General features: G+C 45.0%; 1 protein-coding gene across 1 annotated transcript; it reads left to right on the forward strand.

The window, feature by feature from the left end:
• Positions 1-1552: 1552 nt before the first annotated feature.
• LOC123127912 (mitogen-activated protein kinase kinase kinase YODA) lies at positions 1553-15764 on the forward strand. The gene is made up of 13 exons (XM_044547771.1): positions 1553-1855; positions 2738-3390; positions 3489-4226; positions 5413-5500; positions 5603-5665; positions 5919-6079; positions 6192-6267; positions 6593-6652; positions 6787-6894; positions 12808-13044; positions 13357-13448; positions 14222-14930; positions 15444-15764. Exons 2-12 carry the CDS (start codon positions 2894-2896, stop codon positions 14736-14738), a joined length of 2637 nt encoding a protein of 878 aa, XP_044403706.1. The 5' UTR covers positions 1553-1855; positions 2738-2893; the 3' UTR covers positions 14739-14930; positions 15444-15764.
• Positions 15765-18880: the final 3116 nt, after the last annotated feature.

Consider the following 18880-nt stretch of genomic DNA (forward strand, 5'->3'; position numbering starts at 1 on the left):
AGAGTCCTATGGAGGACTGTGAGCTGTGTCATGGGCACGAATCATTGCCCTAATAATATTTGGCAATACTTCTCTTGGTGTTACATGTTTCTCCCAGATGGGGAGAAGTTTTATACCTTTGGCTTAGCTGCTTTATGCTGGGCGATGTGGAATAGCCGTAACAAAACCACCTTTGAGTTCCAAAAAAAGAGATCCCCATTTGATGTGGTATACTCTGCATGTGGTTACCTCACTTATTGGGTAGGGTTGCTGATGGGAGAGGACCGGGAGGCAATGGAGCATGGAGCTAAGATGTTGAGGATCAACGCCTCGAACATGACAAGAATCTGTGCGGCACCAGGTGAATCAATGAAGAGCTGAAGTTCGAGTGCACCTGGCGCGGATCGGATATGCATCTACATCGTCTGATGGTTCATTTGCTTGCCTCTTGTATTGGTGGCCGAACTTATGTGTGGAGTCCGATCCTTACTCTTGTATGAGCTTCTGATGTGGCCTGGTTGGTAAGGCTTGTAATGGCTGGAATGTTGGTTTGTTAGGTTCTCGTAGCTGTTCTGGTCCATGGTGAACTGCTCGATGACAGGTGTTTACCGTGGGTTTTCCAGTGATGCGTTGAACTCGCTTTTCCCTTTCTAGGTTTCCTTGGTGTCAACTGAACTGATGTATTTCCGTTGTGTGAGTAATGGAAAGGGGTTATGCCCGGTTAAAAAAAAGATAATGATACCAGTATATAGTCATTTTTCTACAGTGACATGTCCCCATTACACGATACTAGGATTATAGCCATGGCAAAACAAACCCAAATTAATGGAATCCAATGCCATTATAGGAAATGAATTAACTCATACACCATAAAGCCCGAAGTTAACTCGACCTTATCCTCACGGGCGAGGCTCCAGGAGAGCAGTCGGTTACTTGACTTCTTTCCTTGCTAAGCTCTACCGTTCCACATGTTTTACGGTGGTTGTTTTCGGTTATACAATTTTCCCCGTCTTCCCGCAAAAGTGAGACAAACCCAAACTAATGAAATCTGATGCAGCCGCAGCAAATGAATTAAGTAATATGCCATGAAATCGAAGTTAACTCGATCTTATCATGTAGATAAAATCCAAACATGCAAAATGGTAGTAGTAGTGGGTAGTGACACTTTTTTTTTGCGAAACAGTGGGTAGTGACACTCACCCTAAAAGAAAGTAGGTAGTGGGTAGTGACACTCACCCCAAAAGAAAGTAGGTAGTGATACCGGATACACAATTAGGCATATATTCATTTTTCTACAATACAACCCCATTACACGGTGCTAGGATTAGAGCCCTGGCAAAACAGACCTAAATTAATGGAATCCAATGCCATTATAGGAAATGAATTAATTAATACCCATAAAAGACCGAAGTTAACTCGATCTTATCCTCTGCGGAGAGGCTCCCGGAGAGCAGTTGGTTACTTGGCGTCCTCTTTCAGCAAGCTCTGCCGTTCCTCATGTTTTACGGTGGTTTTTCCCCGTCTTCCTCCTGCCGTTGGCGGTAAAAATAAAAAATAATACTCCTGCCTGCGTCTCGTGCTCCCCGCACCTCTCTCTTCTCTGTTCCAAACCGAAGAGAAAAAAACACTTCCTTTCCTCTTCCTCCCGACTCCTGAGTGAGTGACCTACCAACCCAAGCCCAACGCGGCTCAAATCTCCCCCACTCCACCACCGCGCTCCCCGCCACCGCCGGCGCCTCAATCCCGCCCAGCGCCGGCCCCCTGACACCGCCCGCTCCCACTCGCGCCGCCGCCGTCCGCTCCCGTCCGTCCTCATCGCAACATCGCGTTCCTGCTACCTCCACACCGTCCGCAGTCGTTGGCCATTGGGTTCGAGGTATGAGCTTGTTCTCTCCAGCGATTAGTTAGCCCCCCACAATTTCTGGGCGTGGCTCCTGCCACCATCTAGATCCGCCCCAGCCTGCTCGAATGCACATTTTGTCATGGAGCTCTTTACAGAGGCCTGCTGATGTAGTACCGCATGTGAACGATCAGCTATTAATGCAGTTCAACCATAAGAATGGGTCGAATTGTTGCCTGACGGATTACAGACCTTGATATGGCATGTTCTTCAGGATTGAGATGAATTAATTGCTGTTTGCTTGTATCTGAACATTTTGCCCAAAGCTGAATCTGTTATAATTTGCTATACCTATCTTTATCGGCATACATTCTCAAGATGCTCAACTACCCCTCAAGGCCTCAATATATAAATATCAAGATGTTGGTAACTTATCTGATCTGAGACGTTGGTAACTTATCGAATGGCCCTAAACCAAAGTCTTCAGATTTCCAGACTCTGGAGTGTTTCCACCTTAGACACGCCCTTCCATTTTTGGATGAGCAGGGCAGCAGGCAGCGCTGCAACAAGTACCTTACGCGTGTAAAAATGATTCTACATACTTGACAGAACTTGACATGGCATTTATCCTGTTCAAATTAATGCGATTTTAAAATTCTGCCTGTACATCTGGATTCACCAAAACCTAATCAAGAAAGCATGTGTCACCTGGATCCACTCAACAATCAAGACTCATCTATTGAAAATTATATTTTTCTTTCAGTTGTCGTAATAATGTCATGATGCTGTGTGCTTATGCTCATTGCTGTTATTTATGTGATGCTTATTATGAATTTGATTTCACTATTTGGGATGAAGCAGGCATTGAGCATTGATCTCAACATGAACAGGCACTAACAAGAAATCTCTACGTTTCAGATTCCGTTGTGTGGAAGGTTTTTTGCTGGTCCACTGGGGAAATGGATGGTCCAATGCATCAACTGTTTGGCAGAACATGATAGTTTATTAAACTGCAGGACTTCACTATAAATATATAGCCCAGTTAATTCTTCTGCAACTTATTTCTTATTCAACATGCCACCATGGTGGGGAAGGTCTTCATCCAAAGAAGTAAAGAAGTCGGCCACAGAAAATCTAATTGACACATTTCAGCGGTTCATAAGTCCAAGTGAGCAAAAGGGGAGCACAAAATCACGAGGGGGTCGCAGACGTGGTAAAGACCAAACTGCTGAGAAACGTTGCTGGTCTACTGCCCACTCACGCTCCACATCCCCTTCAAAAGAGGTTTCTCGCTGTCAAAGCTTTGCAACAGATAGAGCACATGCACAACCACTCCCTCTTCCTAGATCACGTGCTGGGGTGAGACGTATTGTATCTGATAATCCCGACTCAAAGCCCATTTTGGAGAAGAGTGGTACAGGACATCAACTACCACTGCCAGCCCTGAACCGGCTTGCAAATGCTTCTGTCTCCAGCAACAGTTCTATTGACAGTGATGATCGTGCAGATTCTCAACTTCAGAGCCCCGCAGGAAACGAGGTGACCAATGTTACAGCACCGAGTAGTTCAAGGTATGATCCTTAGTGCCACTTTTCATTCAACAACATCATTTTGTTGCTGTAATCACTCAAATACATCGTTATGACTCTTCAATATTCTATTTTTGAAGCGGTGTGCGTAAAGAGTGTTCAGGTGCTACCACCAGAAGGAGCACCAAGGAAGTGACAAAGCCAAGAAATGCTTTTCCTAGTAACCAAATTCTGTCTACATCTCCAAGTGGTGCTGTCACTGACAGTTACCAACCTAGTTTGCAAAATTCACGACAAGTTGCTCTTGAGAGTGCTCCAAATAGTTTGATGTCAAGCCCTTCTCAAAGCCCAAGAACAATATTTCCTGACCAGATTCCAACATCAGCTTTTTGGGCGGTTAAGCCTCAGCCAGACGTAGTTTTCCTTGGGTCTGGTCAGTGCTCCAGTCCAGGCTCAGGGCAAACATCTGGGCATAATTCAGTGGGAGGTGATATGCTAGCTCAGTTCTTTTGGCAGCCTAGCCGAGGTAGTCCAGAGTGTTCACCAATTCCAAGCCCAAGAATGACGAGTCCTGGTCCAAGTTCAAGGGTGCATAGCGGAAGTGTGTCTCCGTTGCATCCAAGGGCTGGTGGGATTGTACCTGAATCTCCAACTAGCCGGCGTGATGAGGGGAAGAAAAGGCAAACCCACCGATTGCCTCTTCCACCATTAAGCATCTCTAACAGTTCCCCATTTTTACCGAACAACTCCGCACCAACAAGTCCTATATCTCGTAGTCCTGGTAGATCAGAGAATCCACCCAGTCCTGGACCACGGTGGAAGAAGGGAAAGCTGATTGGGCGTGGCACATTCGGCCATGTATATGCTGGCTTCAACAGGTATGTCTTTCCATGATTGAAGCTAGAAGATGTTCAATTCAATATGTATGACAACTGCACACATGGCATGCTTTCCATAAAAAACATAGATGTTAAAAGACTGTCTGGAAAAGTCTTATTTTTTCCTGTGATCACATTTTCTGTACTTTTGAATGCTTGTTGATATGCTATTTATTTCTCATGAGTGTGTTTATGTACTGCTACCTTTACAAGAGAAGAGTTCAGTCGAGTTGCACACATGCTACAAAATACACCAGTCTGATTAATCCTCTTCAGTTGACTTGTAATATTTCTCGTGTATACCTCTTTCTCAAACTGCATATGCAAACCATATCGAATATGACAATTAAATGATTAATACATTAGCATTTTTTTAACAGAGTCACCAACATAAATATCCTGTCTTGATAGCCTAGAAAGTAAACTACTCTATGGCAATAACTCAATGCTAAAACATTTTATCATCTTGTAACTGTGGGAATAATAAATTATCTTAGTTGGTTTCATGTTGAATTGTGTCCTCATTACTCCATTAAAGTGTCAGAGCCGACAGCACTCGACCTATCTTCTATATTAAGGTAAAATTTCACACGCACTCCTACATGTAACTCCTGAGTTTAAGGACACTCCCACAGATTATTTTTTGGTGTGCACACAGTTCACAAGTATCTCAATTCCCCTAGATGCCTTCCATTACTTTCTTCACTAGTTTTAATGAAAAAACACTAGAAGAGAAATACTCCCTCTGTAAAGAAATATAAGAGGGTTTAGATCATTATTTCTTTACGGAGGGAGTAGTAACTAAAATACCAGCCAGCATGTTAATCATCACGCTAAGTAAAAAACTCAATTTTTCTACTTATATTTTTTATCTACTTGCTCTTACTTTCCTCTGTCGTGTTTAAAACCTTAGTTCACAGACTTGGTACGCGAGAGATGTGTATGTCAAAACTGCTTCATGTTTGTTGAGATCCTAGTTGAAAACGACAGAAAAGTACCATCGAGGGGGTGGGAGGGGGGGGGGGGGGGGTAAACAGAGGAATCCTACGAGGGTGTAAATCCCAGTGACAACTGGGGGCGCTTTTACAATTTCCCTTGTTTTAAATAGTTTCATTGCGATCGCTCGCCCTTTGCTTCATCACCTTAATTTTGTGTTTTTTTGTCATCTGTATGATTGTTGTTTCAGTGATAGAGGCCAAATGTGTGCAATGAAGGAGGTTACCCTTTTCTCAGATGATCCCAAGTCAAAAGAAAGTGCAAAACAGTTGGGCCAGGTATGCCCATTTTTCCATGTTTACACTTAGTAGTCACAACCCAGATTTTTGATTGACATTTTTTTGTCTTATCTTTTTAAATGTTATTGGTTCAATCCTCAGGAAATATCACTTCTGAGCCGTCTGCAACATCCAAATATTGTACGATACTATGGATCTGAAACGGTATGACCTATTCCCAACAGTTGTTATTTACTGCTAATAGTATCAACAAAGCTCATATTCTTGTAATTGTTACTTGCACTTTTTTCTCATTATATCTGTAGCTGAACAGTTTATATTGTCGGAATCCTTTTCTAATTGTGGGAAAAAAATACAGAGACATGCATAATTTTCTAAACTTCACCTTTGTCTGCAGTTCTTCACCTCTGTGTGTTTTTCTAAACATGTCTTGTCATTATCCATGTATCCAAAATAGGTTGAAGATAAGCTTTATATATACCTGGAGTTTGTGTCCGGTGGATCCATCCACAAACTTCTCCAGGAGTATGGACAGTTTGGTGAACAAGCAATTCGGAATTATACTAAGCAAATACTTTTGGGCTTAGCTTTTTTGCACGCGACGAATACAGTTCACAGGTAGCGTTCCATTTACTTTTGTTGATTACTTGTTTAGTCTAATTTAGGTATGCTGCTAAGTTGTAATTTACTTTGAATTTTTGTGTTTATTTATGCTCTTCTAAAATTTCAGGGATATTAAAGGTGCAAACATATTAGTAGACCCTAAAGGCCGCGTAAAGCTTGCTGACTTCGGAATGGCGAAACACGTAAAGTTTCTGTTCATTTTTCATCTGTAAATACTAGCTCGAAATTTGAATGACTATTATTAGCTATAATGCCATAAACAATCTTCATAGAAGGAAATGGTGTACATTATCTTATCGTTATCCTCGTGTGCTCCTCCACTCATGCCAACCACACTTGAGTTTGGTCAACCTCTTTGATAGAAACAACTACTTTAATTAGGTCCTTGCTATACCAACATATCTGCTGACTTACTTGAGGAAGGGTTTTCTCTCTCTCAAAATATGATTCTTTTTTTGTTTACTCACAAGTCATGAACATGTATAAGCTTGCTTTCTGTTTTTTTAGATCAATGGGCAGCAGTGTCCTTTCTCACTTAAGGGTAGCCCATACTGGATGGCTCCTGAGGTATTGCTCCAAATTTTGCTTTTTCCATCACTTCTTTAGCTATTTTTATACAATTTATATGTATCTTCCCTTCTTTTTCAAAATGCAACCTTTTTTCTCATTCTCTCACATCAAAGTATGTAACAAATATGCAGGTTATAAAGAATTCGAGCGGATGCAACCTTGCTGTTGACATATGGAGTTTAGGATGCACAGTTCTAGAGATGGCTACCTCAAAACCTCCATGGAGCGAATATGAAGGGGTTAGTACCAGATTTTGAAGCTACAATTTATATTTGTTCATGGAGTATTGATTTGTCTGGGAGAAGCTGCTATGTAACATGCATGATGCATATCTTTGTTGCTACTGCATTATAGTCAGCAGTTCAGCATGGCTAGTTATTTTACCTTAAGTACCTCAGTGCCCTTTTAAATTAGCATGTATAGTTGGATAACTATTATGGTGTGCCTTCACAAAAGGTATATCTCTTATGTTGTGTGTACTTGAATTTTGAACGTGTGTGACAAAGCATTCCCAATGTTTTAAATAGCTAGTTTTTTTTGAGAGAGAGAACGCAAAAGCTTTGCGTCTTGTTGTATTGAAAAGGCTGGAACAGAAGTTATTTACACGCCCAAGCGACGCAGGGTCGAAACAAGAAACAGAACAAGAAAAGCTAGCTATTGCTATGCTATAGCTTTTTTGTAGCCTAAAAAGTATGCCATGGCACCTAATGCCGCTATTCTAGCTTAGGCCGCCATCGAAATAAATAGCTGCGCTGTTTGCCTCAGAGCGGAAGTAGCTATAGCTGACGCCGTTCCTTTGTAAGTAAAAATGGGCCAAAACAGGAGGTTTTTTTTTGCGGGGTAAAAACAGGAGCTTGTTTTCAGTTTTAGTTATAAATAAACCCAGAATGAATATATATAGTTTAGACCTACCAGGATGGCATCCACAATCTTGCGTCAGTGCATGCTTTTTTGAGTTTTTATAATGCTACTTTGCCTGATTCAGTGGTACGTCTAAATTACTACTGTGACTTTTCTAATATTTTGATGATTTGTATACTTTAATAACAAAACACTATTGGAAATAGCTTTCGCAATACCTGTAGCTTAGACCTAGCCGTGAAGCCACAGAAAACACGATTTAAAACATTGAGCATTCCGAATTAATTCAAAGAGCAGCCAGGGGGCTAATTTCACTCTGAATCTCTTATCAGTTGAACAACATGCTTGAATTGTTGTTGTGGTATTCCTATATTTACCTAATCCTATCATGTTTGGTGTTATTTGCTGGTACTTTTGGATTTTATAAGATGTTACTTGGTTTTTCTCTATACGAGCAAACACTTCGTTGCTTTCTGTGTTTTTCGTTTCCTATATGCATGCCATAATTTTCCTTTTCTGCAGTAGTGGGTACGCAGAACACACCTTCTCCGATCTTTTATTTTTTTGGAAAAAGTTATATGGATCGGTAAACAGAATAAATTTTGAGAAATTTCCTTATATGCCACTGAAATTTGCTTCCTAATCTGCTGCTGAAAATGGTGACCCATTCTATGCTACTGAATTGAAATTTCAATCGTCATGTGCCACTGCCACAGCTCCGTTTGGCGCAGCTGCTTTTAACCCTTGAATAACTTGCCGGTTTCTTGTCAAATATCAATCATACATTCACAAAAACTTATAGTGCATGTCACCTGTTATGTGCCTCTATCTTCTTTCGTACACCCTCCAAAGATCTTGGAGCGCTGCCACCTTGTCCAGTGCAAGGCATACGAGCTTTGGGTCCGGTGAAGTCCGGTCAGACCGTCAGAGGAGGCCGGCCGATTGGGGTGGGCATTGTAGGTAGTACTCTACCAGCCAGGAAGAAGAGGAAGATGAAGGATTGAGAAATGGCAATTCCACCCTTTTGCGGCCCACTTGACAAGAGGCTAACAGAATAAATTTTGAGAAAATAACTGCATACTCTAAGCCACTTAGAAATGCTATGCTCGCGGCTCCTCCCTGCTCTGCCTATTCATGGTCGTCCGAGCTGGACTCCAACAAATCTTGGCTGTTGGATCAGGTTCATGAAGTGAAGTTACATTTGCTTTGACTGCCACAGGACCTACCAAATGCTGAGTCCGTGGCGCAGCGACCGAGCATGTGCGCCACACGGTAATAATAATAATAATACCGGGGATGGAAACGTAGCCTAGCCCCCATGCTCTTCCTTTCACAGTCTCATACCTTTGATCATGTAGCGCCTTGGACCGATGGTTGACACACGCCGTGCCGCCATGCAGCCACTCTGATATTGAACCTGAAGTTGTTGGTGGATTTTGTCTTTTTATCGGAGCCATGGATGAGTCCTTGGTTTCCTAGATTTACCGAAAAAGGCTTTCGCCCACCTTTATATATAAAGCAACAATCGTCATACAGGATGCAAACCACTCGACAACACACACACACCCAAGGCAGATACAAGGGAGCTGACGAACAGCAGCACTACTCCAAACGCCCCAAAGCAAACAAGTAGGCAGGAGAGCATAGCTAAAGATCTAAGGTCTCTCCACCGTGAACGAGTCACCGCGAGGAGACGAAGCCGCAACTCGACGAACCAGGGACTCCAAAGCGGTGCTTCCAGGAAAGAAACGACACTGGAGAGCTGCCATAGCCCGATCCAGTGAATCGAGGTTTTCACCCGAAGTAACACAAAGAACGCAGGGCCACGGCGATGGAGCCTTCAAGAAGGGAGCAACGCATGGAGCATAGCTAAAGATCTAAGGGCTCTCCACCGTGAACGAGTCACTGCGAGGAGACGAAGCCGCAACTCGATGAACCAGGGACTCCAAAGCGGTGCTTCCAGGAAAGAAACGACACCGAAGAGCTGCCACAGCCTGATCCAGTGAATCGAGGTTTTCACCTGGAGTAACACAAAGAACGCAGGGCCGCGGCGATGGAGCCTTCAAGAAGGGAGAAACGCATGGAGCATAGCTAAAGATCTAAGGGCTCTCCACCTTGAACGAGTCACCGCGAGGAGACGAAGCCGCAACTCGACGAACCAGGGACTCCAAAGTGGTGCTTCCAAGAAAGAAACGACACTGAAGAGCTACCACAGCCCGATCCAGTGAATTGAGGTTTTCACCTGGAGTAACACAAAGGACGCAGGGCCACCACGATGGAGCCTTCAAGAAGGGAGCAACGCATGGATGCCGCCGTCATCGGTCTGGCCCGGTACGGGCCTACAAGAGAGCGCCGGCCGCACCACCACCGTAGAACGTCGAAGAACCGCTCCCATGCCGCCCACGCTGCCATGACAGCAAGCCCGTCGGCGCCGAGCCACGAGCTCCGCCCACGAGCCCGCAGCTCCCGCCACCAAGGCTGACGCCTTGCATCTAGACACTCCGGAGACCATCAAAGGCATGAGCTTTGAGCCGACCGGTAGATCCGTAACACCATCCGAGCCGCCGGTGACCGACCCGCCCCGAACAGCGGTCAGCAGCCAGGAGTCACTAGGCCAGGAAAAGAGGAGGAGGGAGCGGAGCTTATCCGGACTGGCGCGCCCCTGCGCTGGTGACAGGCAGTCGGTCTACCCGTCCCTCTAGCAGCCTCTCCTGCGTCACCCCTGGCACCCTACCATTGCCTCCGGCTAGAACCACGCGAGGAAGAGGCATCCACCCGCCCGCCTGCGAGGGCCGCCGGATCGACTGCACCCTGCCGCCGAAGAAGGCCCCTGGAGGAGCCAGCGCACTAACCGCACCACCGCCGTGTCGCCGGGACGTCCCGTCGCCAGGCACCGTCGCCTGAGCCGCCCACCGGTCCACGCCGTCCTCGACCCGCATCACAAAGGTCCGGATCAGAGCCAGCCGTTGACCCAGACCCCAGCATGCCTTTGTCGCGTCGCCCATCACGCCGCCGCCACGAATCCTACGCCATCACGCCGGTCCACGCCGTCCTCGACCCACCGGTCCACGCCGTCCTCGACCCGCATCACAAAGGTCCAGATCGGAGCCAGCCGCAGCCGTTGACCCGGACCCCAGCATGCCTTTGTCGCGTCGCCCATCACGCCGCCACCATGAAGCCGATGCCATCTGGCTCCAGCTCGCCGCTGTGCCCGCCGCGCCCGTCGCCAGCGCCGCATCCCAGGTGGCCGCCTCGACCCGTGCTGATGGCCCCCACCGAGGAGACGAGACAGCCTCGCCCCGCCAGCGCGCCCTCTGGCGGCCGGGAGGGAGAGGAGAAGGGAGGAGGGGGGAGGGCTCGCCTGCGGCGGCGCTAGGGTTTCTCCCGTGACGCGCGCGCGGGGCTCATAGCGGGTGGGAAGGGGGGGATGGATGGTCTTCTCAAAGAATCTTAGTCTTGATGGACAACTTCACATCGGTTTCCTAGATTTGCGTGAACAAAACTTGCAATGACTGGATACTGCATCTAGTTTCCTTATTTGTACATGTTGACAACCAATCCATTGCGATTAGGGGCGATGCAGCAAAGTGTGCCCCTCCACCTCCTGCCCAACCTTACACCGGTGATGCCGCAGTCCCCTGTCTTTGCTTGTGCTGCCCACGTCTATGCAGCAGAAACAGAACCGGGCGACGAAGGCGTGCGTTCCCTTTTAGTTCCTTATATGCCACTTATTTTTTTCCCATTTCCTAATTGGTTGTTAGAAAAGGTAACCCATGCTAAGCCAGCCTGATCCAGTAATGATCGGCTCCCCTGAGGTGTCCCTGCCTTTGGTCCCCAGCTGGTGCGACCCGGGAGGAGAAATGCGTGTTTTTTTGGCATGTTTGGCTTTGCGCCTCGGCCTCCTTCTGGTGGTTACCCGTCGGCATGTGTACGGACGAAGGAACGACCGATGGAGTTGGCAGTGGTGCGCGCGACTTTGGCCGTCAGGCTTCGTGTGCCAGGCTACCACATACCTCCTGCCCACATGATGGACCATCTTGGGCTTCCGTCGTGTTCCGGTGATGGTGGGGTTGTACCTCAGATCAGCGCAGGTATTAGCACGCTGGACATCTGCGTTGGTGGATCTGATGTCTCAGCAAATGTTCCGGTGCTGATTGGGACATTACAGCAGGACTTCTTTGTCAAGTTGGTGGCGGCAACAGAGAGGACTTCGTCTATGGTGGTGCTCTTCGAGTACCAGGTCTCCTTTTCCGGGGTGAAAACCTTAGTTCTGACCTTCACTGATTGTACTTGGCAGTGGCATTACGCCCCCTTGTTGAAGGCACTGCCGGAAGCTTACTCGGACTTTCTCTTCTGGGTGAGAACCCACATGGTTGGATCCACCAACAATGGCGTTCATGCACCTTTTCCTTGCTGAAGACATTGCTGTTGGGGAACCTTCTCGTCGCCTGGGTGTTGTCAGAAGCGGTGGTAGTAGTTGATGTTTTGCTGCAGTGGGTCGTTTGCCTTGCCCTGACCCCTGTGGGTCACTTTCTTTTTCTTTTCCTTTGTTTGGCTTTGTGCATCCTAGTCGCGTAGAGGCCAGGTGTGTACTTGTTTTGTTTGTTTCCCCTTGAAGTGAGATTATGTGTCAATAAAGAGCGCCCTTTATTGAAAGAAAACTTTCTATGCTACCCAATTGGAATTTTGGCTGTCGTGTGTCACTGTCACAGCCCTGTTTGGCCTAGCTGCTGTTAACCCTTGAAAAGTTCTCAGTTTCTTGTCAAATACCAATCTTACCCTAAAAAAAATGTTATGGTGCATGTCATGTCCCCCATCCTGTCCGTCTTCTTGCTTATGCACTCCAAAGATCTTGGAGTGCTGCCATCTTATCCGATCCAATGAAGTCAGGCTGGCCAATTGACGGTGGTCTGGTGGAGGTTGTAGGTGGCACACTCTCCTTTTGCAGTCCACTTCACAGAAGGCTGGAAGTGGCACGAAAGGGACCAAAAAGTGAACTCAGTGGCATAGTTTCAAAGGTTAGAAAAGGCGTTAGGCATTAATTTTGCGTTTTGCCACCGCCTTGTGCTTTTCTGGCCAAAGTGCACATTAAGTGCTAAGCGTTTTGCTATCGACTAGAGCCTAGGCGTGCTTAAGCGCTCACCTAGGCGCACCTAGGCGCACCTTTAGTAACTATGAATTTTTTCCTTGAGGCATATCAAGAAACAACTTCCTGTTTTATTTAAGAAACTTCCGAATAAATTTTTATTATTTAAAACTGGATGCTGACATGATATTTTCTCCTTCTTTAGATTGCTGCAATGTTCAAGATAGGTAACAGCAAGGAGCTTCCACCAATACCGGACCACCTTTCTGAAGAGGGCAAGGATTTCATACGTCAGTGCCTGCAACGTGATCCATCTAGCCGTCCAACAGCTGTGGATCTTTTGCAGCATTCATTTGTACGAAGTGCATCACCACTTGAAAGACCAGCTGCCTCTGTTCCATTGGAACAGTTGGCTGCTATATCTTGCAAACCAATTTCTAAGGTACTAATTGTTGAGTGTTAGTGAACAAGGTGTTATTCTTAGGCTAAACAATCATCCTTCTTGTTCAGCAGGCAGATGCGTACAGAAAATTCTGCAAATTTTGTAAATTTAGGCAGTCCCAGTTTATTCTCCTTACATTCCTTTCATTTGTTTCACCTTGTCCCTCGAATATAATTTTTTAGAAGGGTCGCACGGATATATTTTGCCGAGTGATCTACTTGATTATTGAAGGCCTCATTTGACTCTTGTTGTTTTATTTTTAATATTTCATCTGCATGGCTTATATTTTGTGTGTTTCTTTTGATATTCCAGGTGGTTGGGCAGGCCAAAAATATGCCCTCTTTGGGCTTGGAAGGGCAATCCATTTACCAAAGAAGAGCTGCCAAGTTTTCTTCAACAAACAGGTGAACCATTCAGCATTTACTGCATTCACGTGCTTTGGTGTGTGTCTGAATCTGGCGAGTTGATCCACTTTGATCCAGTAGAAAGCCCAGTCAGTCATAGAATAGGAAGATTCTAACGTTAAAAAAAGATGCTTCTAAACGTTAAGGGGTGCTCAACCTTCCACTCAAATCCTTTTTACCAGAAGGGAGCTTGCTGCCCTAAATGAGCAGTGACCAATATATATCTGTTGGGAGATGTTTCACCCTGAAATATGATCTGAAGCAATCATTTTCATAGCAGAACTTTTTGTTCTAGTTTGATGAGGGATAAATTAGGTAAATTTTCAAAACAAACTATCGCAATTAACACCAGTATTCCATATTTTACTGAACTACTATTTTCTGCTACGTACTTTATTTTAACAGTTGCCTTCACGTACTTCCAGTTTGCAAATTAAGACGTACTGCACCTTAGATAAAAAGACCAATGTATGAAATTACACACACAAACAAATAAAAATACTTGATTGTACTTGATTTTCGTATTGTTGTCCCTCCTTTTTGATTTATGTAAACTGCAATAGACTCCATTATAAACAGTGACGCAGTGTAAAAGAAAAAAAAGCTATCACTTGAGCAGTATATAAAGCTATTACATCGCTGTTGCATTTTTCCCTGCAGTCTATTTTCGACCACAACTTAGTTCTGTACTTTTTGTCAGAAAACATGCACCCGGTGATTTTTCTTTATATCTGCATAATAATACCTGTCCTCTAATTACTGGTGCTCTGCAGTGGGATTCATATTTGGAGTAATACATCTTGCCCAGTTTCTCCGTGTGGAAGCCCTCTTCTAAGGTCAAGATCCCCACAACATCAAAATGGTAGAATGTCACCATCTCCAATTTCTAGCCCCAGAGCTACTTCTGGTGCTTCCAGTCCTGTGGGAGGTGTCCATGGAGCTATTCCGTTTAGCCATGCCAGACAACCAGCTTACAGCAATGAGGGATTCACAATTGCACCGAGAGGCCTTGATAAAAACTTGCCTACCAGGCCTCCGGATCCGGTCCTTGGTCATTTTGGTAGAGCGCAGCAATTCTCGACAGGCACTCAGGAGAGGGTGATCTCTGAATGTGACATTCTGAGACCTCAGACTGGAAAAATGAGACGGCTCAATGTGCAAGATTTGAATGCTACCACATTGCCTTCCAAGCATGTTTCTCAGCATGGCTCTGGGAGTCACGTGAGGCTAAAACCTTCACTGGACTTGACATCTGGTAATCAGCGCCTTGTGCGCAACCATGGTCATTGATTCTGAAGCAAAGGTTGTGCGATAGCGTTGAGTCGAGTTTGATGAGATATCTCCAATGCTAGTTTGCCCATCTCTCTGTTAAGACCTGGAATTGTATCATAATACAATAAGGATATCAAACTAATTATTACAGATGCTGACAGTTGACAATTCATAGACTCTCCAAAGTGATTTCCATTATTTCAACTAAAGGTACGTCCCTTGTCAGAATTCCTGAGAATTATCAGTCAACATTTATATATTTTCACGAGTTTGAGTAGGAAGTTTTACATTCGGCCATGTAGAACGAAAAAGTGGCGTACAATATTTACAGCATCAACATCGTTTGCACCTTCACGGGCTATATGATACGTATATGTTACCAATGAGTGACTTATTACCATCAGTGCTTTTATTTTTCCCTGGTTTATTTAAGGCACATAATCTTTGATGTATAAAACATGACTAGCTCAACACCTTGTTTACTCTTGGTACCGCATTAGTTGCTAAACTGTTACTCTACAAGTTTCTGTCGGTAAAATCCTGAAACAATGGCCTGAGATTCAGGAATCAAATCGGTCGAGCTATTGTTACATATTCATCATTTTCTCTCATGGAGAGCTCCAACATCACCCTCTAGACTTCAGTTTTCTATACATTTTGTAGACATTGAATCCTGTCTTTGTCAGAGTCCATGTCAACTAACGTTGCGTTCCTAATTTGCAGATGAGACTTGCCCTATCAGGAAGAGGCGTAGACTGACTACCTGGTCTGCAATTGTACATTAGAGCGTCTTCTACATGAAATGATCCAAAATTTGTGGTGCTGCTGTGCCCGTATCTGCTTCGTCTTTTCCGTCTTATTATTATGTGGTTCGGAGGCCATTGAAAACTCCCTTGCCTTGTACAAAAGGAACCTCACATGAGAGCGCAACTGAGCCGTCCAGTTAAGTTAATTATCACCCAGATATTCCATGTACCCTGGAGATTGTACAAAGATTTGGATGTTTCATCAAACTTAACAGCATCAAAAGTCGTTCATCTATCATTTCTTGTTTGTCGTGTTGAGCTGGTTTGGCGAAGTTGTTGGTACAATTTCTTGTTTCTCGTGTTTAGCTGATTTGGTGAAGCCTGCTCCCTGTCCCGGGGGGCGCGCCGCGCTTTTCAGTTTCAGCTCTTGCGGTCGCGCAATGTATATGGCCTGCCCTCCTGAGTTTATGCGGCTTGTGCTTGCTATAAGCTTGTGATTTCCAAATTGGGCATATGAACTGAAATGTTTCTCTTACTGAACACGGTAGTTGTAGCTTGTACCATTGTGTGGCACGCCTTCCATGATCGTCATTCCACACAGTCTAGAGACCCCACTCCACGATGGAAGAAGGGAACCGCCAGCTCCGGCGATCCAGCCAAGCACGGCTTGATGTTGCTAACTTCATATGCAGTATGCATGCTACAGGTTAGAGCATCTACATCTGGACTTGGCAAATCCACCCTCTAACCTCTAAGGCCTCTTTTGGTTTATCGGGTAGGAAAATCATAGGAATAGAAAAGTTATAGGAAATAAGATGACATGTATCTCAAATCCTATGAGTAGGAATAGAAAACGAGATGCTTTTTGATTCACATCATAGGATTTTTTCCATTGAGTCTAGGCTAATGTTTATTTTACTATGAAATGTGGAGGATAGAAAGAATTCCTCCACAGGAATAGGATTCCATTCCTATAAACCAAAGGGCTCTAAAGGAATTTTTCCTATAGAAATCTTATCCTATGAAATTCCTACAAGATTCCTCTAAACCAAAGGAGGCCTAAACGTATGTGGACGCGCCTGGACACAACCCCGGACAGCATTGGACGGCCCTCAAATGTCCTGTACAACCGCACATCTTTATCTTTATCTAATAATAAAGGACGGAGACTTTTATAGTTCTCCATACGCCATCTCTTTATAACCGTTGATTTTATGTTAAAGATAGTTTTTGTCGTGGAATTGTCACGGCAGATGTTCTCATAGAAGGACTTAGTTATGGAGCCATTGCGACGAGGTTAGATGGGTTAAACGAGATAAAGGACACGGAGAGTTTATACTGGTTCGGCCCCTTGCGATGAACGTAAAAGCCTACTCCAGTTTGATGTGGTATTGCTAGGGTTTCAATTACCAGGAAGCAAATACGCTTTGCCTGACTTTTGATTTGTGTCTCTTGCCCTAAGCCGCTGCCGGGTCGTCCCCTTATATACATGGGTTGACGCCCTGCAGCCTACAGAGTCCCGGCCGGCTCATACAAACGTGTCCGGCTCGGTGACTTATCTTACATGCCTTATAATACAAGTTACATATACATGGCGGTTTATACTCACGGGCCTTAAGCCGCCTCTTGGTTTGGGCCCCTTAAGGCCTTGTACAATGAGAGTTGCTTAGAGAAATAAATCAGTTTTTTCTTAAGCACCGGTGCTTATTTGTACAGGATAGACACTTAACTAAGCGTCTCTCTTGTAGAAATAGGCACCGGTGCTTCAGAAAAACCCGGGTTATTTTTCTAAACATCTCTCTAAGCACCTCCCATTATACAAGGCCTAACATGCCTACTTCATGAACCGCCATCTTCACATACTTATGGGCTTCGTCTAGATGAACGGCCATTGGGATAACCCGGCCCCTCCTGGGCGGGTCATACCCAATAGTTATATCCCCAACATTAGGCCCCAGGTTGATTTGAACTTATTCATGTCAATCTTCAACACTTAGAAAAAATCCTCCTTCATCTTGTTGTGTTTACCAGTAAATGCCATGACATCATCTCCTAAACTCGCGGCAACCCGCCATGACGTCACCTGTTATTAATGTTACATACGGCCCAAATCTTAATAAATATTTTCCTTTACTGATTCTTCGAAGATCGAGGCGTCCGCGCCGTCACCTATCCGTTTTCTTGTCTCCTCAATTCTCGCGCATGCTACTTATCCTTCTAGCCTTATAAATAGGGCCACGGGTTCACTTCCCATTCTCCTCCTTTGCCTTCTCGCTTCTTCTTCCTCCTCGCGACGCTCCAGTGTGCCCGAGCTCCGCCGCCGTCGCTCTTCGTCTCCTTCGTCGACTCCGGCCGCCGCATCACCCTGAACGGTCCAGAACGCCACGGCACTCCTCCGCCGTCAACCATCATCAGTAAGTCTTTTGCCTTTCCTCTTCATGGATCTGCGTTAGGGTTTCTCTGTTCGTCGGTGTTCATCACCGTTCTTCCCTTTCTTCGTCCTAGATCACATAGTCTCGATCCGGAAATAGCACAGATCTCACGCGGTAGCAGTTTTAGCACTTATTTTTTGATATCAGATTATATCTTCTTTGTAGTAGATCTCATCTGAGCACCCTCACTCTTATGCTTCCGCCACCTTAGGTTTAGATTTATTCCATTTTTCTGAACAACTGCAGATCCTATTTTATAACTTCAACCCGTGAAACCTGTTTGTCCCAACACTTAGTAAAATTTTGCTCTTGTCAGACCTTGAATGCCAGTACGTGTCATGGCGGCTTACACCTCCGGCCTATAATCACTCATATATCATTAGTCCTCACTTAAGACGACAGTCTCCAACAAATACTTATAACATTTTCCGCCGGCTTAAATGGATTAACTTTAAACCGGAAAACTTTCTTCCTTTTAGGCCTCCCTTTCTGCGATGCCGCCAAAGACAGTTACTACATGTAACTGGGTTCCCTCCATCGTCACTAAGGGTACTTTGAAAGACTTTTTCAAGGTTGGGTATTTACCAGCAAAGAGTGTCATGCATTACCACGCCCCTGATCCAGGTGAAGAAAGACCTCTGCCAAAGGATAATGAAGTGATTGTTTTTACTGATCACATGAACCGGGGCTTCTCTCCGCCCGGTTCTAAATTTTTTCCGAGACGTTCTGCAATTCTTCCAACTCCATCCTCAAGACATCGGACCCAATTCTGTGTCAAACATTTGCAACTTTCAAGTTTTCTGTGAAGTATACCTTCAAGAGGAGCCTAGTGTCGAACTTTTCAGGGAATTCTTCTATCTGAACCGCCAAAACGAGTTCACAAACGGGCCCAACTTTGAACTTCGCGCAATCTCGATTCAACGCAGAAGAGATGCCATCTTCCCTCATGCAGTTCTGCCGAGTCACCCTAAGTACTAGAATC

This window comes from Triticum aestivum, chromosome 6A (assembly GCF_018294505.1).
Source record: "Triticum aestivum cultivar Chinese Spring chromosome 6A, IWGSC CS RefSeq v2.1, whole genome shotgun sequence".
Classification (NCBI taxonomy): Eukaryota; Viridiplantae; Streptophyta; class Magnoliopsida; order Poales; family Poaceae; genus Triticum; species Triticum aestivum.